A 27,418-nucleotide genomic window follows, 5' to 3' on the forward strand; every position below is an offset into this window, starting at 1 on the left:
TCCCAGGGAGGCGGGCCGAGACGGGGCTCGCGCAAGCCATGACGGGCATCGTAGTCCTCTCGCCTGGCGGCGGCCATACTGCGGAATGAGGCGCCCTGTAAGTGACAACTACTAAGATGGCGGCCGGGGCGGCCGCGGGGAGGGAGTACGGGAGCTCCGGGAGGCCATACTGCGCTGGGCGTCGGGGCGGTGGAGTACACGCGGAATCGCCGGAGCGAGTGCTGAGTCGGTGCTGCCACCGGCTTCCCCCTTTCCCCCCGGACGCTGGGAGACGCTTCAGGGCCGCAGAGGCTTGTGGGGCAGCCACAAAATGGAGGCGAACGGGAGCGGCAGCGGGAGCAGCAGCGACTCGGCTCCCGACTGCTGGGATCAGGCGGACATCGAGCCGGGCAGCGACGCCGGCCCTGGGTCCGCCCCGCCGGCCGCGGAGGCCGAGGCCCAGCAGGAGCTGCTCGGGGCGGCCTTCAGCCGGCAGCTCAACGTCAACGCCAAGCCCTTCGTGCCCAACGTCCACGCCGCCGAGTTCGTGCCGTCCTTCCTGCGGGGGGGGCCGGCGCCCGGCCTGCCGCCGCCCTCGCCGCCGCCCGGCCTGCCGCCGCCGCCGCCGCCCGGTGAGTGCCCCGCCGGGCCGGGGGCCGCCGCCGCGGGCGGAGGCGTGGGGGCCATGTTGAGAGGCGGCGGGGCAGGGCGCGGGGGGCGCCGGCAGCCTGCGGCGGGGAGCCGAGGGGCTCGCCCGGGCCGGGGGCACCGCGCCGCGGGGCCTCGGCGCGGCGGTGCGCGGGGGCCGGCGGCGGCTGCCGGCGCCGCGGGAGGCCCCGGCCCCGGCGCCAGCCTCGCGCTGCCCCCGGCGCAGCCTGGCCGCTGTCGTGGGGCTGCGTGCGGCTCCGGCCCATCCCCCCTTCGCCTCCGCCTGTAGCGGGGCCCCGCGCATTAACCCTTCGCGTTTTAAAATAAAACGCCGGGGAAGTTTCCGCAGGTCTCGGCGGTAACGTTTGTGCTGTTGCGGGGGGAAATGGCGTTGTTTCTGCCAGCGCTGTTTCAGACCTACCTTAGACGTCTCTCTGAAGATCATAGCCAGTAGTTAATCTTTCCTAATGTAACGCTGATAAGTGATTAGTAGGGTAGGGAGGCTTGTCCAGCTGGCCTCGCCTGATGGAATAACCAGAAATTTACTCTGCTTCTCACTTCAAAGGATCTTTGTGTTACGCAAACAGTGTTTACTAGGTCTGCTTTGCATAGGGGAAATTAAAGGAGAGCTACTTACTAATTTCTAGCTTAAACCAAAGGTCCTTCCAAGCATAATACATGATGGTTAACTTCTTGGCAGTATTTGAATGTCACTCTTGCAGCTAAGGAGCTTGAGACCTGCTTGAGTGTGATAGTTGAAACGTTCTCATCTTTTTCTAGAATCTTTCTGTATGCCTATTGTCATGGTACGAGACAAACTTGGATTTCAGAGATGGGTTCCGGTAACTTAATTTTGCTTAACCTACTACTTGTTACATTGTATTTGCCATGATTTCCTGTTAATTGTGGCTATTTTTTTATTGCATGTTGATTTAATATTATGTATTAGTCCTCCACTCTCTAGTACCTCGTGTCATCTGATGTTAACATCTGAAACCTGCAACTTTCATATATGGTACTTTAGAATTTACATAACAAAGAATATCAACCCATTTCTTGTGCTAGAGCAAATGTTAAACTAAATGCTCCCAACAGCTACTAATTTTTATTAGAAAATGTTGTTCATGTGGGCAGGCAGTATGCAAGTATGTTAAAATACACTTTCAAGAAGCCTTGGACAGACTTCTGGATTCCTCTTTGAATAGTGTATATATTAGGGTTCACAGGTGTAAAGGCAGAGCAGGTAGCTTGAGGCTGTGTTGAATGTGCATGTGATATACATTCAAGTAATCTTTAAAATTTATTCTAGTGTATTTTTTCAGACATTATTACAATGTGCATCTAACTTAAAAAAAAAATGTAATAAATATTGTGACTGGAAACTTTCTTGAAGTTTTGAATGTTGCAAGAATAGTTTCCCCCCCCAGCCCCTGCCACTCTTGCAAGGTTTGTTCTAAGGCTTCCCTTTTTTTTTGTAGGTTTGAGAATATCTTTCACCTATTCACTGCATTAATTTCTTCATGCTTTCCTTCTCTCCATGCTGTTGCTTCTCCTGAGCCTTATGAACAGCTTCTGTCTTTCCAGAGACTAGAGAAGACTTTGCTGAATGCCAGTTAGTACTGCTTTCTGGTCATCTGGAGTGATTAGGGTATCTTTTCTCTCCATCTCAGCTGTTGAGTACACTGCCCACATAGTGTTATAATCTGCTAGATTTGAGGTTTAAACTCACCTCGTTTCCATTTCTTTTTTGAGGTTTAGAATTAAATTCTACCTTTTACTTTGATGCCCCTATAGTTAAGCAGACAAAAATGCTTAAGGTACCCACAGTTCTTAGAAATTGGTCTTTTTTTTAATTGAAATACTGCATTTACCATATTTTTTTCCAGGTCTGTTGTACTTAGTTACAGAAAGTGATTGACAGTCTTGTCCTCGTAGATGTTCATATAAGGTGACAACTACTTTTCTGGCTAGGAGAACTAGGTGGAGCTCGCTCTAGAAATAAGTCAGAACAACATATGATTAGACAATGGTGCTGAATAGGTTACTTTTGAGCAACCTAGTTTGCCCTTGCTTCCACAGGCAATTAGGTGTTCCATGGCACTCATTCTTTGTTAACTTGTGGGAAAAATATTTCTACTTATCTGTATTGAGATCTGTACAAGTAGTAATTGATGTGAATATCACATAGGACTTCTGAAGAACATAGAGCTGGGTGTCGATAGTGTTCTGTGTACACTAACTTCATGTTTTTAGTAATCCGTCTCAAATTTCTGTTATTATGTTTAGAACATTGGTATAACTTTTATGGATGCGATTTAGGATGCTAACTTTTACAAAACTGGGAAACTCCTGAAGCTTTCAGTCCAAGTAGTTTACCTTAAAACTTGTTTTATGTGCATTTTCCTCTGATAGCAAATTGTGTATTAGGGAAAATATCTGATCAGCTTTTACCTCACTAATGTAATTTTTGCTTGCAGATCATTTCAGAATTCATCTGAATTTGAAATCAAGATCATTGCTTTTTTTATATACAAAAAGGACATATTTAAATTTCTGAACCTAAGGAACAGTTTGGGGGTTTTTCTAATCATTCCCAACTGTTTTATCCTTGGGGACTTTCTTTCATCAAATTGCATCCCAGTCAACTCATTTACTTAAAATCTCATTTTGGTGGATTCCATCAGAAGTTTGAAATAGAGATTTCTTAAATTACATCTGCAACAGTCATCACTGTACCTTCCAGTAAGTATGTCAAGTATGTCATGGACAAGCTGTCCTTTTTAGAGAAACTTATTTTAGATAGCAATTGCTAGAGTAACAAACTCAACTGAAATAAGACAAAGTGATAATCAATAAAACTACAGTAGATTGGTAGTGCCTCTAAATGTTTCTGATCACAGCTTGCACCTTTACCATTCTATAACATCTGTGACTTAATTCCTTACTTGCTTTATTATTTTCTTAAATATAAAAGAGGTAATTGGATTTTTTGTTTGCATTTGGGTTTTTGTTTCTATATCAAGGTATGGTTTAGAAGCGTGAGGGACTAATTAACCCTTCTCTCTCTCCGCCAAATTAATAAAATTTCTATTCTCATGTATGTGAGAACCAAACATTTAATAATTGAAGTATTTCTGAAAATGCAGAGTCAACTTGCTTTCATTCTTGTGGTTAGATTTGGTCATAGTTCTTGAATGTTTACAGGATTTTTGGTAAAATTCGTAAGTGGTTCCTTTTGTGGGTTTTATTCTATTCTGTGGTAGTTTTCATCTTCTTTTTAAGTCATTTTTTAAGTATTCAGTATTGACTCTGCTTGGAACGGAGGCTGATCTTCCTGAGGTCCCTTCCAATCTGAATTTTTTAGGTAAGAAAGAAGCACAAAAGTAGCAAGAACTGAAAAGTACGTGGCACACAGCAGCTGGTATAGGAAAGATCACGTTTATCCTTCTGCTAGTGTTAGTGCTATTACTTCTTTTAATATCCTTCATGAACACTTCTAGCAAACTTATAAACACATTTAGCAATGACTACAGTTTAGACATTTTGCATCTATCGTCTTGAGCAAAGCAACATCTGGCCTTAGATTCAATGCCCTTTAGATTGCTTCACTCCCTAAGTATCTTCACTTGCTTCAAGTAGTCACTTTTGAAATGGGTTCAAGCAGCTGTACATCCTCAACTTTAAAATGCTGTAAAGAAATGGATATAGCATCTATCTTTTGAGTTTTCCTTACTGTCGTTTGTCATGACCGTCCCACCCCCAAACGGACAAAGAGAGATGCTTCAAAGTTTTCTGCTTCTGTACAGGACCCTCTAATTTCCAGAGTAGGATGATGTGTTATCTGTCCTTTGTTCCCCATAGCTGGTTTATCTCTTGTTTTACCCCTTTATTTATCTCTGTAGTCAGTGTTTAAGACTTTCTTCAACGAATCAGTTTTCACGAGACTTCATTTGGCACACAAACATGCTAAGGAAGTCTTGTTTGTCTAAAACAAGTAATTTACTATCTAAGGATTGCAAATTTGCATGCAAATACTTGTGTAGCCATATGATTATTTGCTCAAAAGTACAGTAATGCTACTGTAAATACTTCATATTTGTAAAAGTGAACTGTGAGTTCTTACTGCTTATATAACAGCAAATCAGTGCCATATTGTAAATACTGAAGTATGATATAAATTCTTGTTAAATTAAAAAAAAAATCTTGAGTTTTGTCATCACTTATCTTCATCTAGAGCTGTGCTGTTGTGTATCAACTGCTATAGACAGATGAGTTACATAACATCTCCAAAAGGTCAGTGGGAAGAAAGGCTGTATGTTTTGGCACTGATTTGCCAGATGATCAGAGCTTATGTACATATGTGATGTAGTCAAGGTGCCAGTGTTTTACACAGAGGTTCTTTGTCAACTCCTGGTCTATCCCCAGGGAAGTGACCATGATTGTTTTGCTCCTTTTAGAATAATTCAGCAGACCTCTGGCCTTTGTAGGAGTCCAATGAAAGACACATGCTAGGAGCAGATTGTGGACTTGATGTCCTAGCAGTCTACATATAGTTGCTGGCCATGTATTTTGCATCCTGATCTGGATTACTGATTTAAAGTATTTAAAAGGATACTCTTAACTGAAAACTTGGGTGCGCCATCAAAATAAATACAAAATGATTTGGGATAGTTCTTGAATTCTATCAGCAATTTGGTTTTACAATTTCACTTTCAAAGTGTTGGGCTTTCTCTCTAGCTTTGTGATCAGATACATACATGAGCAAGAGAAGCAGCTGATTGTACAGAGTTAAGGTAGAAAGATGGTTTTGCTTTTACCATGAGGGAATCGAGTTTTCAAAATTTAATGAACCGAATCTCTGATTGTGTTCTGAGGAGGTCCATATGAAAATGATACTGGTCAAATTTCAGTACAAAAGGTAGAAGTTCAGGACAGGTGATGCAATATTGAAAATTAGTTCTCTAGAACAGCCTCAGCATTTTGAACTCTGATGTGTAAATGTTAAGATGGTGAGCCTGACATGCTAAAAAGCTATCAGATGCGTAGTTTTTTTTTTCTGTTCCTACCGGGTTATGAGATACTGCCATAAAAGACTGGAATCCTTAACTGTCCTAATGCAGAGCTTAATTTCTTGACTATCTTGAAAATCAGTCTGTCAACTGAGCACAGATATTTGGCCTTCAGGAAAAGGATGTTTCCTTATATTCCTTGCAAATCCACATAAGCTTTCACAGACTTAGTTGTGAAGAAGCATATTGGTTATGCATAAGGTAAACTTAAGGTGTGTACTCACTGGGGAACAAAAAAGATGGATCTCTTAGTAAGCTAGTGTGTAGTAAAATCCTATGAAGACAAAGGAAATACTCCCTGCCTCTCTTTCCCCACTACACGCACATACACATTTTACCACCTCATGTTAGAACTATTAGCTGGTGCATTTTAAGAACTGGGCATACATACTTTTCCCTGTCCCTGCTGAAGCTGAGGCTTAGACTATGAAGCAGCACAGAGACAATAAGGAAATTCTTAGGTATAAATTAACTTCCTAAGTGACTGCTTTAAAGAGTGACCTCTTGAAAACCTTTTCTTTCTGCTTATTTTAAAATACTGAATATGAAATATTTTGTGTAGCTCTAGCACCTATTTTCCTTAAATAGGTAACTTTTTGTAGTTTTTAGCCAGAAATCTATCACATCTATCTTTTGGCACTCATTCTTCTGCTGTCTTTGACTCAGACCTTTAATTATGCTCTGATTTCTTTTCTTTTCTTTTCTTTTCTTTTCTTTTCTTTTCTTTTCTTTTCTTTTCTTTTCTTTTCTTTTCTTTTCTTTTCTTTTCTTTTCTTTTCTTTTCTTTTCTTTTCTTTTCTTTTCTTTTCTTTTCTTTTCTTTTCTTTTCTTTTCTTTTCTTTTCTTTTCTTTTCTTTTCTTTTCTTTTCTTTTCTTTTCTTTTCTTTTCTTTTCTTTTCTTTTCTTTTCTTTTCTTTTCTTTTCTTTTCTTTTCTTTTCTTTTCTTTTCTTTTCTTTTCTTTTCTTTTCTTTTCTTTTCTTTTCTTTTCTTTTCTTTTCTTTTCTTTTCTTTTCTTTTCTTTTCTTTTCTTTTCTTTTCTTAAGAAAGGTAAATATCTGTTAGATAATTTAAGAAAACTGTTGAGACCACATGGCTGTTGTATAAATATGTACTAAAATCAGGTATTCAAATCACAAATGTGTGAAGATGATGGGAATCCTAAGATGGGTGTTATGCATTTCTTCACTCTTCAGCCTTCTAGGAATTTCTGTGAACGAACTTGATGCCTCTGCTGAAGCAGCAGCTATAAACTCACCATACAGACCATCTAAGTTTTGTAGATAACACATTTTTTTCAAACTGAGTTTGCCCAGGTGTTACTTTATCTTTTTTTTTTTTCTTATTGCACAAACTCTGTTTCAGTACACCATAATCCATCTTGCTTGTAAAGTACCAACACTGAGTTCTTACCACACCTGTAATGGAGCAGGCTGAGAAGTGTTAGTGCAGCTATGCCTAGCAAAAAAAAAAAAAAAAAAAAAAAAAATACTGTCTGTCATCAAGCCATGATAACTGACTCTCCAAAAGCATTTGTGTTGTGGCTTAGGTGTCTGCCTCCTCAGAATCAGTTACTACCAAACAGTATCTTTTTTGTGTAGAGAAGTTTCCCTGCTTATTCTATGCATCTGGTAAATACTCGAGGTAAAAATGAAAGCTGTCATCACCGCTTACCACTTGAACTTGTTCTCATGTTGCTAGTCATATACAAACACAGTTTGGGCATCTGTGAGCTAGGTGCTTTTGCGAAGGCAGCATAAATGAATTAATGTTTTTGTGGTGTAAATAGGAGTAGAAGTAACAAATGGCATGACTGAATCAAACAGAGACAAGTGATAGTTGCACCCATTGATCTGGTGGAGTCAACATCAGGATCAAATTTGGTGTCTTGTTCTGTGGGCCGAAAGGATCTGAGAGTGCTAAAAAACTGCCATTAGTTTGAGTAGTCAAAAATTAATTGGTCCCTGGCCTCTCTCTCTTCTCTCAAACTAGTTCAAGCTCTGTTCACTAAAAATGTGGTTACTGCCACATGTGGTATCTAAAATACTAGAGGAAAATAAAATGAGGAGAGATTTCCAGATCTTCCTTGTATTGTAAAAAACATTTAAAAGGAGGTAAAGGATGAAATATTGCCTCAAACACTGATTTTTGTTTAGGTAACTACTATACTTGCTACTCTAATGTTTTTAAGGAAGGTATGCTAAGGACGTAAGCTTATTTCTAAAGTTATGCTGCATTCTCTTCTAATGACTTTAATAAAGTATTTTAACTGCAGTTCTTTCAATATTGATTCCCAGGTTACCAACTACACTTGTTGATTTTCCCCATGAGGCAAGAGAAGGGCATGGTAACAAAAAACCTTTGAAGATGAGGGAAACAGAAAGGTTCCAAGTGTTCCTTGTAACTTTCCCTGATATTTCCAATACACTCTAGGGACACACATGAAATTCCTGTTTTGTTCTAATAGAAATTTTATTCTAAAGCAGTTTTCTGCTTTTTTCCCCCTTAAGTATTCCTCCAAATTACTAATGCTGCTAAGTTCCTGGCTTATACCATTTTTAAAATAATGTTTTCAGAGGCTGAGTGATAACTTTTATTTGGTTCTACTTGTGCAGCCTTGGTTATTGTAAAACAAAAAGGCTCACAAGTACAAAACTTAGTGTAATACAGAATAAATTCATCAGCTGTAGTAGAATGCAGTGTGAATTCAATAAGCACTATGCATTCTTGCAGCATTTTTTTAGGACACTATCTGTGTTTTAAAGAGAGCAATCACTGTTTTTAAGAGTAGTGCAATTTTGGATACTTTATTGGGAACATACTTCTCCGGTGAGTCTTGTGGAAAAAAATAAATTTTTGCCTTATTCAGATAAGACATTGAATTACATAAAATCAGGTCTAGTGGTCTACTTACAGATAAATGAAACACATGTATCTTTTCTTTTTCTTCAGCAATAACAAATATATTTCAAGAAATACCCTAGAGCTTTAATGTTAAGAGGACTAAAAATGAACTGTTTGCTTCTTGTAATACAGTGAATAAGAAATGAAGTAGCAGTTTATTTGACTTATAGTTTGGGGAGAAATATAGTATAAAGGGTGTTAGAAAAACCCAAATTGTTCAATTTGTCACATGTAAATGCAAGAATTGGAAACACTGTGTAACTTCATTCTGACTTTAAAAACAGATTTCGTGTAGACACTTTGAAGCCTTCTCATGTAACAGGACTCCTGCCTGAATGATTTTCAGAAGAAGTAGTAGAATTTTCAAGTTGAACTTGAAAGCATGTTACAGATTTTTTTTTTTAACTTGTATTTTGGCTTGTTGTATGTGGTATTTTTACAATAACAGTAGATTAAGTTAACCATAAATCTTGTTAGTTAATTTTCTGACTTCCAGAAAACACAAAATTAAAAACTTTACGTGTCCCTAGAGTGTATTGGAAATATCAGGAAAAGTTATAAGGAACACTTGGAACCTTTCTGTTTCCCTCATCTTCAAAGGTTTTTTGTTACGATGCCCATCTCTTGCCTCATGGGCAAAATGAACAAGTTCACTTCAGTTCACTTGATTAGTCCAAACATTTTGCCGCAAGGCCAGCGTGGGGTTTGGATTTCTTTTCATGGCAAAATCCCAGTACTGAGCCCTAGGTAGCAAGCCTATTTCAACTAGATGCAGAATTGCTATCTCCTTATCGCATGGTCCAAACATTTGCTGGGCTACTTGAGCTGCAACTTACAGGTGAAGTGTTTTCCTTGCATTACTGAGAGTGCTCTTCCGTTGTCTCTGTTGTGACACTTTTCTGCTCAGGTGAGATGTTGCTCCAGAGAGCTGGTATGCCCAAAAGCTACTGGCTTTTTTGTTTTTCTTTTGGTTTTTGTTTGTTTGGGTTTTTGATAGTTCAGTTTTTGGTCAGATCAGCTCCCTCGGTGGACCCTCAGTACAGTTACATACACACTAATGCTGAGGCGAGAAGAGATAACAAGGAGAAAACTATGGCAACCCATCTGAATTAGCTGAGGAAGCTGTAGAATTGCATCCTTCTCAGGTGATAATCTTAAAGGCATGCTTTGGGGAGTCTGTTCATCTCTACACAGAGCCTACAGGGATAAATCTGACTCTCTAAAATCGGATCTTTTTTTCCCCATGTGGATTTGTTTGCAGTGTACCAATGTCCAAAATAAGTCGACTTAAACTGCAGCTGTTTATCAGAAACAAATGATTTCTGAAAGGTGTTTATTTTTATCAATTAAAGCCGGTTCTTTTTGAAATTAAGTTTCTTTATTTCTTTTTCAGTTGACTTTTCTGCAATGGGCTTCTCTTTCAGAGAGCTGTTTGTATTCCTTTCCTGCTTTGAAGGAATGGTGAATCTTCCATATAATTCAGTCTTCTCTTGTAAAACTTCTGCCATTTTGTCTACCAAAATGACCAGCATTTAATATGTCTGTGGTCATAACTGAGGGTCTGTTGCTTCTTAGTTCTGTGTGGCACTGGTACTGTTTGGGTTCCCTATACAAACTGTCGTGCCAATTCCCTTGTATGTTAGAGCCATAGGAGATTTAACAGATGGACTTGCTCTCCGCAGTGCTATTCCTGGTAGAGTGAACTCGGAACCCATCCTTCTTGGGTTGCAATTTCCAGCTTCCCCCCTCATTTTTTTTTTGTGAAGGAACTTCTTGCTTTCCCTCTCTAATTCATACACATGTTGGCTTACAAACTGAGTTTATTATGGATGCTGTTTCTAAGGAATTAAAATAATTCTTCATCCACTTGTAGAGCTTCCATTTCAAGACAAGTGGATGAATACTGTAACATAATAGGTTTGGTTTTCTTTTATGGGCAGACATCAGGACTGAAATCATAAGCTTACTGAAACGATCTTCTAATGAAAATAGTTGTGCATCCCAACTACAATGTGTGTGAAATAGCCAGCAGTTTTCTGATGTGTGACCAAGCAGTGGCTTTAGGTTCATACCTAGATTCCGATCTAACTATGCCACCTGCTTGCTTTGACACACTGATAAATTTGGGTCAGTTTAGGTCTGTTTTCCAGCTCTTGAACAGAGGGGATTTTTTTGCTTTTTTAATAAGGAATTTTGTTCTAACCATACACTTTTACTCTAGCCTGTATTAAATCATTTCTCTTAGAGGCTTGTTCCAGTGGTTTGGGGACCCTATATAACATGATGCAGGAGGGCAGGGAACCTTGCTGTGAAGTTTCCTCTCTGGGGGTGCTGTGCACCCTCTGCTACTGCTGGTCACTTTGCTGTGCCATGACCCACATTCCCCCTGCCTGCAAGCCTTGTCCTCTGGCCCTCTTCCAGCTTTTGCAGCGCTGCTCCAAGTTATAGAAGTCTGCAGCGAATACACAAACAGAGCTAAAGCAAAGAGGCTTAGAAGTAGGTCTTTGTGCGTTTTTTGTTGTTGTGAGAGGATCTGTTTTGTCTTTAGGTCCCATCTGAATATAGAGCAAGTAATGCTGTGCAGTCTGGACTTTTATAGTGAGGCTGAAGGAAATTGACAGTTGAAAATGTGAGTTTGGTATGTGACTACAATAAAATTGGGGAATAAGATTCTTTCAAGAAATTTTGGCGTTGACTTCACGCTAAGAAAACACTAAATAGGCTAAAGTTTTAAGGATAATTAAAGGATACTTCTTGAACAATGTCTCAAAGCATCAAATGGGGTATTTGTTAATGGGAACATGTCATTCTTTGTAGGTTTAATAATTATTTGTATCTCGGCATATAGTTTAGTGCCATGGTTTCGTGCTACTGAGATAATTGAATGATCTATCAAAAAAAAAAAAAAGTAACTTTGTGACACCAGCATCCCTCTGAGATTGCCCTCTGAGTAATGGGACTTAAACAGCTTAGGCTGATGATAAAGGAGGATGGAGCGTATGAGAACTTAAACCAATTCATCATGTGTATACGACAAATAACTTATTTTTAACTTGGCCCAAGTAAGGATTGTTTTGGATTTTTTTTTTTTTTTTTTTTTTTTTTTTTTTTTTTTTTTTTTTGCAAAGGGAAGGGGTAGCATGAATAATGAGGAACCTAAAGCTGCTCTGGTATGTAAGAGGACTGTCAAACTTATTAAGTATATGAATGAACTTATATCTTGACACTAATGATTACAGAAGATCTTTAAGAATTTATTCTTGGTAGTTTTTTTTAAGTTTCTACTCCACACTGAGGTGAAATTCACAAAGCAGGTAAGAACTGTAGATATGCCTGTAAGCTGAAGGCAGCAGAACCTTCCCTAGAGCTGTGACTTCATGCAGGCAAGTCTGTTTCACTGGATACAATGAAACTGCTTTGCCATGTTTTAAACATCAGTTAGATACTAATACCTAAAATAGCCAGCATGCCCAAGAAGGATGGACAGGTAAAATACAATGTGTAGAAAACCTGCTTCCTTTGAACTTCCTTTAATATATCGTTCTAGGAGAAAAAAATAGAACTCTTTACAGAATTTGTGTATTATTTTCAAAACTTCATTTAGGCAGTGTACTTTCTTTAGAATTATTTGTGCTTGGACATTGTATTTAATACTGTTTTCAGAGGGAGAGTTGTTTTTCAAAAATACAATTTTGCAATAAAGTTTGAAGAATGGTCTTTTATAACTAAATATTGAAATTGGTTACATCTGTGTATTTTTAAAATTAAATTTTTGCTGCAGGTGCACCTGTAGAGTCTTCTCAAGAGGAGCAGACAGTCTCTTGTGAAGGTAATTGCTTTTATGTTCTAAAGTCACACAATGCAGGTCCATTAAATATGATTTAAGAAACTTAATTGCAAAGCATCTCCCATTTAAAGATGCATGTAAATCTATTTACCAGTCCTTATCATACTACAACTGTGAGATAAGTCAGTATGGTTATGTCCATTTTTTAGCAAATAAAGCAATGCACATAAAGACCAATCAATTTACTTAAGATCAGAAAGCATGTATGAAGCAGAACTTAAAAATTTGAACTTGCATCTTAAATAGCATAGGGAAGTGCCCAAACAGCTGAATTGTTTTTTTATTAATTTAATAACTAATTTTTCCTTTGTTCACATTTTCATGGTAAATATGTACTTAATGATTCCTTTTCCCCCCCAGGTTCAAATGCTGCTGTTAACATGGAAATTTCAGAATCTGTTGGTAAGATGAGAAATGATCCACTTGCCTATAACATTGCTATAAAACAGCTAATCTAGTGCTTTTGCTGATTCATTGTAAGCTAAACTGAAGAATCTATTACTGAGCCTTTACTTTTTTTTGTTCTTACAATTTTGATTTTTTTCTCTATAGTTAGATTAGAAAAGAGATGGTTGACCACTAGGATGCAATGTCAGGTGCAACTGTATTACTTGAACAATGAATGAGTGTCTGCACTTCCTTCAAAAGTCATTTCATATTACCAAATCATCTCATTAATATGTGTGAAATGGTGATTAACAAAGAAATTTCAAGGTGATCAATAATATGAACAAGCAGATCATGGAAACTTTATCTTTCTACTTGTATTTATATGGCTTTTGCGTTGCAGACTTAAACCATTATCCCTCTCCTTTCTAAAAATATGATGGTGCATATCTATCTGTGGTTTCAGAACAGCATGATGATCTGAGTCAATTTTCAGATTTGTTCCCTTCCCACCCCACATAAAATTGTTTCTTTGTTTAAAATAGAAGTCCCTGTGAATCATAGTTTTCTGATGTCAGTGCACAGGCTAGTTTGAGAACTTCTAGTAGTATCCATTTCAGAAACAAGCAGCAGTTGCCTCTTCTTACATAAGAAGACAGTAAGAGACTTGATAGTTGAAAGATTTCAACTATTGAGGAGAGGGAACCCTTTCTCAGTAGTCATTGCTTTTTAATTTCTTGATCTCTTTGAATGTATCTGATTGTTTAACTTTTAGTGGAAAATGGAGAGACAGAAATGTCCCCTGAAGAGTCATGGGACCACAAAGAAGAAACAAGTGAAGCAGAACTAGGAGGTGGTCCAGCAGGGGATGCAGGTCCAACTGAAGAAGGTGCTCAGGAAATGATGGAAGAGGAGGAGGAAATACCAAAACCGAAATCTGTTGTAGCACCACCAGGTGCTCCCAAAAAAGAACATGTAAATGTAGTATTCATTGGGCACGTAGGTAAGTTGTAAATGAATGTAAAATAATTGGATATTTGCTTTATATATTACCTAGAGATGGGATTATTAGGAATTAATCCTGTTCTTTCTAGGGATGTAAGAATTCATCCTGACTTGAGGTTATTAGTAACATTTCATCCTAATGAAGCTGCTCTGGGAAAAAATAATTAATATTGAAGAAGGAATAGTGTGCTTGTGTTCTCTTGTATACAACAATGTGTATGTTCATGACTTCTAAAGTAGTTGATCTTTTGAATATTTATCTATGTTTATGATCCAAAGGATAAAATCAGAAAATAATCTTACCTTTGTCTGGTTTAAATATTTTGAAATGGTTCTTATTAATTGTTGAAAAACTGGTTCAAAATGTTGTGGAAGATATTATCTGTAGACTACAATAAATGAAGTTAATTCAGTGTTAAAAGCCAAGCATTTTCAAACAACATCTCAACAGAATAGTTTCAGCAAGCTTCAAAAAAATCTTAAATGATGTTGAAGTACAGAAGGACTACTGAATCAGTTTTACAATAAACGCTGTATTTTCACATCTAAAATCTCTCATTGTAAAAGCACTGTAACTTAAAGCTAGTCCTCAGGTAAATTCAGAACCAAGCCACACAAAGAGGCAACGAGTGGAGGTGCATGCCCATGTTGAAGAGCAGCCTATAGAAGTTAGGGACAAGGCTGGAAGGAAGCAGGGAAAGGGCTTTTGCAAAATATTCTGGACATGGGTAATCCACACTTTTGCTGAATCATAACTTATATTGGTGGTGGTGGTGGCGGTAGTTGTTATGGTAATGCCAAGTTTATAGGTATGAAAATACAGTATTCACAACTTGATATAATTTACTTGCTAGTGTACTTTCCTGGGAAGCTGAGAGATGCTTCTAACAGCTTAAAGTTAGGTTACAAAACAACTAGAAAATATACGTTTGGAAATAAATTACGTGACATTCATAATTACTTTCTCTTTTTATAGGTTTTTCTTTTTATTTTTGAATTACTTAACAATTTACGTGTGTGTGTGTGTACATGTATTTTTTTTTTCTTTTAGATGCTGGCAAGTCAACTATTGGAGGACAAATAATGTAAGGAAAATTCTCAAGATTCTAGATTTTCTGTTCTGTCTTGTGACTTAAATACATTAAGTAAAATGAGTATTATGGCTTTAATCAGCATAGATTGATATTTTTATGGCAAAATGGTTCTCTGCCTGTTAATTTAGTTGCTCTTTGGCATTTTTAATTCCAGCAGATCTTAATTTTATCTCTGTAGGAGTTTCACTTAATGGAAACAACTTTACAAAAACATACATCATTTAAAAAAATCCATCCCTTTCTTAAAACATAAAACTCCATTTTTCATTGTGTTTTTTAAATGCTATTTAAACTGCATTTTATCCTTGCTTAAACTTTCTGTGAGAATTAAAAAAAAGGAATATGCTTATTCCCTAACATTGTCAGACGTAATTTTATTTTAAAGCATGAAATTGAAATAGTTAACCCTTAAGTTTATTTTTAAATAGATGACAGTAATTGCAATATCCTTGTAAGACAAAATTAAATAAACCCTATTAGATCTGACAGTTTGTCAAAAACAAGAAACATAACTTAGTGCATGCAGAAATACATGCTATCCTGATTATGCCGAATATTGGTATAATTTTAAAATAATATTCTCAGAAAGTGCGAGGTCTTTTGGCATTGTTGTCTTGTCGTCTTTTGTTTTAACCAGACTGGAATGTTGGAATTGTCATGCTGCATTTAATCTTCTAGTTCATACATGGGCAAATCAGCATTTTATTATCTGATGTGTCTTGAATATTCTTACTGTACAGTGCCTATTCTTAACACTCCTATGCGAAGTAGTCATGCTCCTAAAGTTTTTTGAATGAATGTTTCTATGGTCTTTCATTTCTGGAAGATATCCCTTTTTGTTGTAGGGAAATGAAAAATAGAGCCAGTACCACCTTTGTCATTAGCCATTTGTTTACTGTTACCATTACTCTTCCTTATAGACTAAGCAGATGACTCTTATTAGAAGATTAGATAGAAATACCTGAGGGGAAAAATATGAAAGCTGTAACATTATAAAGCTCTATACTGCTTACTCATCTCTCTCTTAGTATCTTAAGATGTATCTTAAGACCTTTTTTAAATCTATCTAAGAAGAATAGTAACCAAAAATGTTTTTAACTTTCAGTAATGTTTCATTTTTATAAAATTATCCTACACCAAATTTTATTTAATTTTAAAGTGTAATAGAGCAGTCTCCAAAATGTGCATAACAAATATAGTTCTTTTCAAAAACTTGTCTCTGTCAAGCACTTTAGTAGAAGTATAAGAAATGTGTTTTTCACAATGTGTAGTAAAGTGGTGGTAGTATAGTTCTCCATATCAAATAGTGGTGTGGAAATTTCTACTGCTGCTCATATCAGACTGGTTTTCAAAATAATCTATAGTGATTGTGTAACTATTAAACAGGGAAGTAGCTCCAAATAGTTAATGTAAAATTACTTTTTTTTTTCCCTCCCTCTCTCTTCTTAGGTATTTGACAGGAATGGTTGATAAAAGAACACTTGAAAAATATGAAAGAGAAGCTAAAGAAAAAAACAGAGAAACATGGTATGAAACTTGCTGAAGATAAAACAGTTTTCTGTTAACACTGTGATAGGAACTGGAAATATATTTATTTATTCATTTTTGTCCCTGTAGTACTTGCGTCTTGCTGGATTGAATTTTCAGGGGCAGATTATTTTGTTTTCTTCCAGAATTTCTTTAACTAGGGCTGCATGAAGTAGTGCAATTCACATTGAAACAGGTTTTGCTGCTTTTTTTTTTTTTTTTTTTTTGCTTTTTTTTTCCCTTTCTTTTCCTCCTTCCCTTCCCTTCCCTCTTCTTCCTCATGAGAGCAATGCTTTACATTCCAGTGCTTTGGAAAAGCTAGTTATCTGGTAAAGGGAATACAAGGCAGACACTTTTCTCAGGCTGCTCTTGGACTGTTCCGTCTGTATGTCTTTTACCTGGAAAGAGTGGAGAAGGTCATGGGTAAGGACAGAGATTGGGGTTATTGGTTCCGGAGACATAAGGAGAGAATGACTGGCTCTCCATCCTCCGGCTTCTGCCTTGTTAACTTGTTTCGTATGTTGAGAGTCTCAAAATTTGAGTAGTTCTACTTTGTGATTTAAGGAAAAAAAAACAAAAAACATTTTAGAGTTGAAATTTCAGTCAGGAATGCATCCTTCCCCCCAAAAACCCTATGTGCAAAAGAAATTTTCCATCCAGTTCATCTATCTGACATTAAACCTAATGTGGTTGTCAATGGCCAACAGGATAAAACGTTATTAGGAGGTGATGTGATACTGTTAATCTCATACCCTTAGAAAAAACAGACTATTTCTAAAATGTCTTATTCAAAATGAATTCTTAAAAACTGACAGCCATCTGATGATGGGCATGTTTTATGCATTGACAAGCTATGTTGTTGTTCTGTGGTGTTTCCACTGGTGGTCTGTTTTTTCCACCTGATGGTGTTTTTTATCAAAGATTTAGAGTGTTTTGGACAAGTAGTCAGTTATGGTACCTGCTAGAGTATGCTGAGGTCCACTGCTTAGTCCACAGTTCAATACTTAGTTATAACACAAATAATAAATGGCTTATCTGTTCAACCACAGAGACAGCTGAAGTAATCCTTATTTATTCTGTTTCTTCTTTATATAAAGCCTAATTGATGTTTGTGAGATTCTGTAATGGGGATTTTCTGGAAGTATATAATCAGAGTAATTTCTGTAGCAAGAGAATAGTATTTTGAAACTTGCTTATTTTGATTGTGAGAAAACAAGATATGGTTAAAAAGGCCTGTGGTTATATCTCTGCATGAAGAATTGTGGGTTTTTTTTTTTTTTTTTTTAATTAAGTTGTCTTAATTCATAGAATTAATGTATTCTGCCAATCTTCTGCTTTTATCTTCAGGATATTTCTGTCCCTTGACAGTACACTATGTTAGAGATTTTTTTTTTTAAGTAATAAGTAAAAACACTGAAATTCAGCTGTTGTCAGTGTTGTTCTTGCATAGAGTAAAACTAAAGAAATGAGGAGCACTTGTGCTTCTCCATCAATTTGTTGCAGACTGGAAAAAAAACTACTAATTGTTTGTAGCCCTGCAAATTTATTTTTTGCACTCTATAGTTACTCTGAACTCTTGAAATTCTCTATAATAGCAGTATAGGCAAAGACCTATTTTGCATTTGGGAAAAAAAAAAATCAGTAGTGTACATTAAAGCTTAATGTAATGTAGAATTACAAATGTCATACTGATGGGGGAGGGAAGGAGTCAAAAAAAAACTTTCCTCCCACCACCCCCTATTATGAATATGAGTATGGGGCATCATTTTGAGCCTTTTTTATATCTGGAAAACCAACTCAGGTGTGTTTTTTTTTTTTTCTTAGGAGTCCTATGAAAATTATGAGATGACCTTTTCTGTTTAATAAATATTGATTTCCTTTTTGTAAAGGAAATAATATACAAGGAGATATGAGCAGTTTCCAAAATACTCCTTTGTCAATTTGAGGATTATGTTATTCTACTTCTCTTATTGACATAGAATTCAAGCATCAGACTAGTGCTGTCATTTAAAATGTTAGTGTATTCAAACTCTTGAGAATAACTACAAATATTCAGTTGTGTCCAATACCTGGTCTAGGGGCTTGATAGGTCAGGGTGCTGTGAATATGAAACAAATTTGAAACAAAAGTGAATTTATTTGATCATGTTCTGTCACTTGTGTTTAAAGCTGTAAGAGAGAACACATATGAAAGACTGAACAATATTATATTTTCCAAATACTGCTCAGGAACAAAGGATACTCTTAAGTAGATCAAAAAGTGAAAAAAACTTTTCACACTATCTTTGCTACTTTACAGGTAGTCTCAATTTCATAGCTAACTTTTTTTTTTTTTTTTTAAGGAGAATTTAGTAATTGAAAATATGTGTTTAGAATTGCACTCTTTTAGCTACAGGTGAAGAATAGATATCTCTGGGCAATATAGCTCACTACATATAGGCATAACCTTGAGTTTAAAGTTGGTATCAGTCGTGGAAATGGCTTAAGTTTGGCAATAATGATATAGTTAAAACTGAGCAGGAAAAAGATTTTTATGATAACTAAATCTTCAAACTTAAATATAGTAAAAACTAGTACAGAACCAGAATATTTGAGTTGTTGAATTTTTTTGTAGGTACCTCTCATGGGCCTTAGACACAAACCAGGAAGAACGAGACAAAGGTAAAACAGTAGAAGTGGGCCGTGCCTATTTTGAAACTGAGAAGAAACACTTCACTATTCTAGACGCTCCTGGACATAAGAGTTTTGTTCCAAATATGATTGGTGGTGCTTCTCAGGCTGATCTTGCTGTGCTGGTAAGAACAAATCAGATTTTCTATCTCAGTCTCTCTCTTTCCTTTTACCTCCCTCCCTCACCTCCTTTTTCAAATCTTACAAAGTCTGGCAAGCTGAGTGGTTTTGGAGTTACTTGTTAACAACTTGATAAAATTGTTCACAGTTGTCATGTGATTTTTATATATGTCAATGCAGAAACTGATGGGTAGCATTGAGGTTATGCCAGTGTGTTTTCCAAATCTTGTACCAATCTTGACTAACCCAAAGTTATTTATTGAATAAGGCCCTACTGTTCATTATCTGTTCTTGTGTTGAGAGAATCATAGAACTCTTTTTAAATGTGTATTTTTAATTAGGTTATTTCTGCAAGAAAAGGAGAATTTGAAACTGGATTTGAAAAAGGTGGACAAACAAGAGAACATGCCATGTTAGCAAAAACAGCAGGTGTAAAACATTTAATAGTTCTTATTAATAAAATGGATGATCCAACCGTAAACTGGAGTAATGAACGGTGAGTTTAATTTTTAAAAACAACTTTGTTAAAAGATATTGAACTAAAGTAAGACTAAACGAAAGTGACTATATGCCAAAGTCATTCCTGATAAAAGAATAGTGAGCTAAGGATAGAAGTTATCAAAATTGTGGGAGAAACAGAAGTATAGTCTCTTAGAACAATGCATCTTGACTAAGCTTTTATTTCTACATTGCTTTAAAACACTGACTGCCAAAAGACATAGCATTTCTCTTCTTGGCTCTGTGCAGCCATATCTAAAAAATGCATGCATTCTAACATAGCTTAATTGTTGACTTGGAAAGTTTGAATGTACTGAAACTGAAAGGAAGTGACTCTTGTCAGCAGTTTAGCTTGCCAAATTCTTGATAACTTGGCCATGTTCCTGCTAAGCTCCTAGCTTAGGTTTAGCGAGAATAGCATTATCTTGCTCACTGTATATGTGTCTACTCTGTATTATTTGCAGTTGTTCTCTCGTGATAAGCTGAAATGAATAAGCGAATAATATATTAAGTGATTCTTGATTGCATTTGGGTTGCGGGGGTGAGGAGGGAGTAGGAGTCTTGCCCTGGTACAGGCCCAGTAAAAATAACTATATACTTAGAAGTATAGATAACTAGAATAAAAAGAATTGAGCTTTTCTTTTTCTGTCTTCATACTCGATGTTACTTAAGGGCTTTAACTTTCCTAGGTGTCAGAATTCATGTCTTGATGTCTTGTTTAGCTTCTCTCTCATCTTTCTTCTTCCTTTAAGCTGCATGCTAAAAAGCATGTTTCAGTCCTTCTCTGGAAATATTTGTGTAGTGAAGGGATACAGTTTTTCTTTCTACAGTAATTACAAGAGATTTTTGTTTAAGTGGGGAATATTCTGTGTATGTACAGTGTATGAACATTGTATTAGAATGCATATATTCTGTCTTTAATTATCCCCAAAGTGACCTGTAGCTGCAGAGTGTTATGTGCCTCAGCCTGGGGCAGGGAGCAGAGATGCAATAAAAGAGGAAATAGGTCAGCACCTCAGTGGAAAGACAGATATTGGTCTCTGTTTGTTAGACACTATTCTGGAGAGGATCTACCTCATTAGGTTTGTGCCATTCTTAAATCAGATCTTAGTCCCAAACTGCAGATGTGGTATGAATACATAGTCATCTTGACTATCAAAATACATGGTTCTCAGCCAAATCCGTGGTGACTTCTCCCTCACAGAGAACTTACTGCATTGTCAAGAATCATGAAAGATTTTGAGGAAAGCTATGAGAGATTGTGCAACCTCAAAACATCAGCCTTGTTTCCTAAGAGAGTAAGGCATGCTGAATTATGCTGTCTTAGTCCAGCCCTAATCTTCCCCAAGCTTTTGAACATTGTGAAATTCAGTTACAACTGGCTAAGGGGGAAAGTCTAATAGAAATAAATATATTTAAGTTTTATGAAATTGTATGGAAGACTGAGAGAGACCAAGCCATCATTAAAGTGGAAGCAAGACTTAAGTAGTTGTCTGCTTGGTTTGTCCTGCTATCTTGGCCTGTATCTCTAGTCTAAAAGCCACTATAGTATATGCTGCTTCTTGCCCAGCCTAGTATTCAGTGTACATGGGGGGAGGGGAATGATGATGTCTTACAGGGTGGAGGAATGAGGGGAATTGACAGTATTAAGTTGTGCTGGAAGACTAGGGAGAAGACTCAAATAAGCCACCAGACTTTACTACACATTTATCACAGAGTAATTTAACTGATGAAAATTAATTTTTTTTATTAATTTAAAAAGTGTTATGTCATACTAAAATAATTTAAATCCATCTTGATTCATTTGTTGTTTTTATAGATACGAGGAATGTAAAGAAAAACTGGTGCCATTTTTGAAGAAAGTTGGCTTTAATCCCAAAAAAGATATTCATTTCATGCCCTGCTCAGGATTGACTGGAGCAAATCTTAAAGAACAGTCAGAATTCTGTCCTTGGTATATGTATGTATCCAAAATCAACAACTTGGATAATAGTTATATTTCAATAAAAGTCAGTGCTATAGTGAAGTTATGAAGAAGTACAGCTTGGTGTGCTGTAGCTGTATTCAAGAAGTATTGGCTAAGGTACTTGAGGAAGTATGATCAGCACAACAGGAACACAGAACTCTGTAATAAGCCAAATAAAAGCATTTAGTAGCTGCAGAAGATGAGTTGCCAGACTCTATAGAAAGTGTTAGCAGTATTCGTTAATTTTTGGCTTGTGAGATTGAATGCCAGCACTCTAATTTTTCAGTGATGCTGCATTAGGTATGTTGGAGGGAAGAATAATTTGATCTGGAGTGTTTGCTTGAAGCCATATTATAATAAGCTACAAGCCATGTCTCCATTCTTATCATATTTTCAGTATGGTTCATGGGAGCTAAAACATTAATGAAAATCATATTTGGAACCATATGATTTGGCACTTCCAAAACATAATAAGCATATCTAGCAAGATTTCTAAGGGATAGTGATTTTGTGTTCATTATGCCTGTGACATAGCTTAAAAGCTACATGTGCTTCCTGAGTATTACCATGATAGCTAAGGGAATGTGAATGCTAATGATGGGGTATTAAGACAGACTTAACTGTATTTAGCATTTTTAGTAATAAGAAGGGTGTTCACATAACTAAAATGAATGCCTTTTGCTGTTTTAGTGGATTACCATTTATTCCATACCTGGATAATTTGCCAAACTTCAACCGTTCAGTTGATGGACCAATCAGGCTGCCAATTGTGGATAAGTATAAGGTACAAATCCAAAATAATGGGATTCAAATGATAAATGGATTGTTTTCAAAAAGCAGTAAATGGACTATATTTCACTACATTCCTTCCCCCTGCCCCCCCCCCTTTTGATATGGTGGGCAATTGTTGTCTACATTTTTGAACTGTGGAATGGAGAAAGAAGTAAACCACTTCAGTATTATATGAGACTCTAAAATAATTTTTTGTGAGAACAGCTTCCAAAACATTAAATGTAGCAGCACTAAATAACTTCATAGAGTTAAATGACCATGTTTAGAATTAAATAGTAAATAGAACAGACTTTAGAAAAATGTCTTTTATGTTTTTTTTAATGAAGGATATGGGTACTGTGGTCCTTGGAAAGCTGGAATCAGGCTCTATTTGCAAAGGACAACAGCTTGTGATGATGCCAAACAAGGTATAGTAAGGTTTACATATTTTAAAAGTATGACTCTACTGGAAAACAGCTTGATTCTTAAAGAAATTAGTCTAAATCAAAATATTTCAGTGGCTCAGTTGAGCAGAGCTGTACTTCTGTGTTTTACATGGGTGATGTTTCTGAGTGTATATACACATACATACCTGTATGTATATATACACATGCATGTGTGCGCACAAGAGAGAGTGTATCTCCTTACTAAACTCAATTACTTAGTGATCAGTCCTGACAATTTTTGAACTATGTTTTGCTTTGCATTTGTACAGTTGGCCCTAGAACCTTTTGTGCTGCTTTTTGTGGGTTAGTATTGCTCAAAACTTTTTTTTTCACACAAAAAGAAATGGGAAAAATTAAAAGGATACAGACAGTACAGTGCATTACAATAGTTTTTATTATTTGCTTTGGTAGTTAATAAGGTGGGAAGTAAGACTTCAGGAAGTTGGAATAATGACCATCTTTCTGAAATTACCCCTCTTTAAATTCTCTGCTATTCCAATTTTTATTTCTTGTTGGTATCTAGTAATGAGGCTGTATAACAATGTATTTTGCATTCTCCTTGGTAGATAATAGGCATTTATTCTCACATCTCTTTATAAAATGTTTAAAGTGACTTTACTTTAAAGATAGTGGATACGTTTTGAATTTGCTGTTCATTGAACAGGTTATAGAATTCTGTGAATTCAAATCTGTTGAACAAATATGCTATGTTATATTCTGAAAAATCAGAAGTTCCATTACATTTTTCAAATGCTTTACATGTCATGAAGCTTGTAGAACTGAGTATATGAATTTAAGCTATAATAGATTTAAGTATTGAAATCATGTATTAAAGTGATTTTGGTACAGACTGAATTATTCATACTAGAAAACTTCACTTTTGCTTCCTTTAAGCACAATGTGGAAGTTCTTGGAATCCTTTCTGATGATGTAGAAACCGATTCAGTAGCCCCAGGTGAAAATCTAAAGATCCGACTGAAGGGAATTGAAGAGGAAGAGATCCTTCCAGGATTTATACTCTGTGATCCCAACAACCTGTGTCATTCTGGACGCACATTTGATGCCCAGGTAGAATAATTAACTTTTAATTGCTATATAAGTGGGTAAACAACTGTAAAATATTTTACCTGTGTTTCAACAAATCTAAATTTCAGTAGCTTTACTTTTCAGTTCAGATTTTTGACTCGCTATTATATCTCCAGGTTGATAATAACATACATACTTCTGACTCTGGAGTCAGAAATATGAGTTCTAAAAGTATCCATCACTTATTATGAATGTAACCTCTACATTAAGTTTTAGACACCTATAATCTTGAAAGCAAGGTCTTTTCTGGCCAATTCTTCCATTTCATACTTTATAATATAAACAGTTAATTCACTTCTGAATTTTATATTTTTCACTAAAATTTGTTAAACGGGGGTATATTGTTCAACTACACATTTTAATATAGAACTATGTTTGGTTATTCTCTGATCTTTTATAATGAAATGAGAAAGAAATACACTTATTTTTTATTGTTTTGCAGATAGTGATAATTGAGCACAAATCCATTATCTGCCCAGGTTATAATGCTGTGCTGCACATCCACACCTGTATTGAAGAAGTTGAGATAACAGTAAGCATCTCTTAAGTAGTAATATGAATAATCTGAACATAGACAATATACTTGCTGGGGGCAGGAGATCTCTCAGTACATACGTAGAAAAACTAATATGACAATGCTCCAGCCCTGTTTGGAAACTTTGGTCAGTACTAAATACAACCAAAAATGGCAGTAAGAAATAACGATTAATTTTCTTATACAGTAAGTCTTAAAGAAGTTCTTTTTATACTTTTAAGTGTTTTCTTTCTTAGACCATTCTTCAGTTATGTTTAGAAAAGAAGGGAAAAAAATATTTTAGCACTCACAGATACTCATTCTTTTCTTATGTAGGCCTTAATCTGCTTGGTAGACAAAAAAACAGGAGAAAAAAGTAAGACGCGGCCCCGTTTTGTGAAACAAGATCAAGTATGCATTGCTCGTTTAAGGACAGCAGGAACTATCTGCCTCGAGACATTCAAAGATTTCCCTCAGATGGGACGCTTCACCTTAAGAGATGAGGGTAAGAGTGCTTGGTCAATAATTATTAATTAGACTGCTGAAAAAATACATTTATTTGAAATAGAAAACCCTGCGTGGCAGTGAGGTACTGAAAATGCTTGTATCTAGTGGGAAATTGTTATGTAGATAACTGCATAAGAAAATCAAAGCAAAATACTGTCATTGTACACTAATTTTTTGCTAGTAACAAAGAATGTTCTAGAAGAATATTTGTACAGAAATATGCCCTGTGAAGCAAAAAGCTGAATTGGAAAAACTTATGTCAGTGAAATTAGGGGGTATTGTACTTTGGGCTTTAACTCATGCTTATCCTGGTAAAAACTCTTAAGGATCTTTGGGATATGTTTAAAATAAATTACATTTAAAAGTTGCAAAAACAGGAGTTGAAATTCTCTTGTATAACAATGATTAAATGGTATGTCTATATAGGATAAAATAGCTTCTGTAGCTTTTTTAAAAGAAGTATTAAGAGTACTATTTAAGATTTTTATTTTACTTTTAAAAATGCACTGGTACTTTAGCAATACAGAGAATAAATTGCTGTATTGTATAAGTTCTAATATTCTGGAGAGCGTGTATTTTGAGGAGGTAGCTTTCACACTCTTTAGATATACTGTTGAAAAGAATGTATATACCTCTAACTTTCATGTTTGTCTCCTTGGTTTAGGTAAGACCATTGCAATTGGAAAAGTTCTGAAACTGGTTCCAGAGAAGGACTAAGCATTTTTCTCAATGACCCCCGCACAATACTGTGAGGAAAATCAACTCTGCAAAAGCCTACTTCACACCGCCTTCTTATTTTCTGCCCATTGATAAACTTCTCCCCATATTTTGCAAAGACAAATTTCACAGCAAAGGTCCACATTATGTCAGCTTTCTCATATTGAGAGCTCTGCTATGCCACTGTTGAATTTCTCCCAAAAGAATTTTTTTTTCTCCCAAATTCTGCTTCCTTGGAAAGATTCGGCAATAGCTTTGTAAGTGATGTGGACATAATTGCCTATAATTATGAAAAATTAAAGGATTTTTAATGTTTAATTTCCCCCAGCATATATTAAGACATCTTTTTTCCAGGCAGATCATTCAGAGTGTGCGAGTGTGTGTGCACATGTTACAAAGAATACTACCATGTTAATAAACTATTAAATTTGAAATCTTTTTCGGTATTTGAATTACTTTTGAATAATATTTTTTATCTGGATGTAACGCAGTTGCATTAGCTTTTTAACTTTCCAGTAACCTAGATATTTGGTTACCTGGACTTTTCTAAACTCTTCAGCTCCCCACACACACAGTTTTAAATGAGGCAATTAGGCACTCAACCAAGTTTGTATTACAGGAATTAGTTTTGCCCCTTCCCTTTGAATGCGTTCTTTAAAATTAAAAACATTCATGCAAATGTGGCACCTTCATTAGCTTTACATTTGTTAATATCTACAGCAAATTTAGGTTGATTTAACATGTTTACTAGACACAGTAAGTCAGTTTTGAAGGCTAGAACTACATATTGTGTCTTTATAAAATACAGCGTTATTAAATTCTTAACTGCAGAAAATGCTAACAATGAGTAAATCAGTGAAACTTGCAAAAATAAGAGAATTTGTGGCAATAGTGCCTATTAGTATTTATAAGAGCTACATTTTTGTGGGAGAACTGGGCCAATTAAAAAGTGCCAGTTATATAAGTTACTCAGTTCACCCTGTCTTTAATTTAGAGGGCTGGATAATCCTTGCTGTTTTAAAGATCAGTCTGAACTGAGAGGGAAAAGGACTATTTAAATCCCTAGGAGTTTGCACATACTGAAATATGGGAGGGTCAGAATCAAGCACAGGCTGTAAATTTTTGCGTATCAAAGCAATGTAAGCTTGTGAGGACCAGTGATGTTTTCTTGAGAAATTAAAAGCAAAACTGGTTCAAAATAAAGCTTACTCAGTACAACTTGAAAGAGCTGCATAATGAAATCCTATTTAGCTGCACTTTGAAAGTACAATTGCTATCCTGATTCTAACAATTAGGATGAAGACTAACTGATTTTTCATTTTCCAGAGTGTTACTAGTGATTATTAAAAGGAATCTTCAGAGCTTCTTCAGAATGTCTTAAACTAAACATTTTCAGTTGTACAATTGTGGTGAGCCCATCTCCTCCCCCAAAAGTTTACAGTCTCGTGACTATATCTGAATTCACAGAACTCAAAACTGAAACAGATTTACCTTTTTGGGTTTTTTTTTGGTTTTGTTTGTTTCTTTGTAACTGTGGAACTCCCATTCATTTCACTTACAGCTACATTGTATGGACAGAAGAGGTTATTGTCCTTCAGTTTCATATGACTACACTTGTAGCTACCGTAATGCATGGAATTTAAATAAATTTTATTATGTCTGCAAA

At 36.3% G+C, this 27,418-nt stretch overlaps 1 protein-coding gene across 2 annotated transcripts; it reads left to right on the top strand.

Moving 5' to 3' along the window:
- The first annotated feature begins 79 nt into the window (after nucleotides 1-79).
- GSPT1 (G1 to S phase transition 1) lies at nucleotides 80-27,418 on the top strand. 2 transcript variants are annotated; one of them, XM_062588043.1, is made up of 15 exons: nucleotides 80-97; nucleotides 12,380-12,427; nucleotides 12,806-12,847; nucleotides 13,608-13,835; nucleotides 14,889-14,922; nucleotides 16,381-16,458; nucleotides 19,072-19,252; nucleotides 19,589-19,743; nucleotides 21,565-21,705; nucleotides 22,402-22,495; nucleotides 22,830-22,910; nucleotides 23,823-23,996; nucleotides 24,457-24,546; nucleotides 24,865-25,033; nucleotides 25,700-27,418. In XM_062588043.1, the coding sequence occupies exons 3-15, from the start codon at nucleotides 12,826-12,828 to the stop codon at nucleotides 25,750-25,752; spliced, it is 1,500 nt and encodes a 499-aa protein (XP_062444027.1). In that variant the 5' UTR covers nucleotides 80-97; nucleotides 12,380-12,427; nucleotides 12,806-12,825; the 3' UTR covers nucleotides 25,753-27,418. The 2 variants fall into 2 exon arrangements, with proteins under 2 accessions (XP_062444027.1, XP_062444026.1); XM_062588042.1 differs by lacking the exon at nucleotides 80-97 and adding an exon at nucleotides 154-611.

This window comes from Rhea pennata, chromosome 15, assembly GCF_028389875.1.
Source record: "Rhea pennata isolate bPtePen1 chromosome 15, bPtePen1.pri, whole genome shotgun sequence".
NCBI classification, from domain to species: Eukaryota; Metazoa; Chordata; class Aves; order Rheiformes; family Rheidae; genus Rhea; species Rhea pennata.

Bases quoted from the DNA above. Each gene is read 5' to 3' on its own strand.
- GSPT1 (XM_062588042.1), top strand. From the start codon at position 311: ATGGAGGCGAACGGGAGCGGCAGCGGGAGCAGCAGCGACTCGGCTCCC. The intron at 14,923-16,380 runs GTAAGGAAAATT...CTCTCTTCTTAG, and splicing joins ACTATTGGAGGACAAATAAT to GTATTTGACAGGAATGGTTG. The intron at 23,997-24,456 runs GTAGAATAATTA...ATTGTTTTGCAG, and splicing joins GACGCACATTTGATGCCCAG to ATAGTGATAATTGAGCACAA.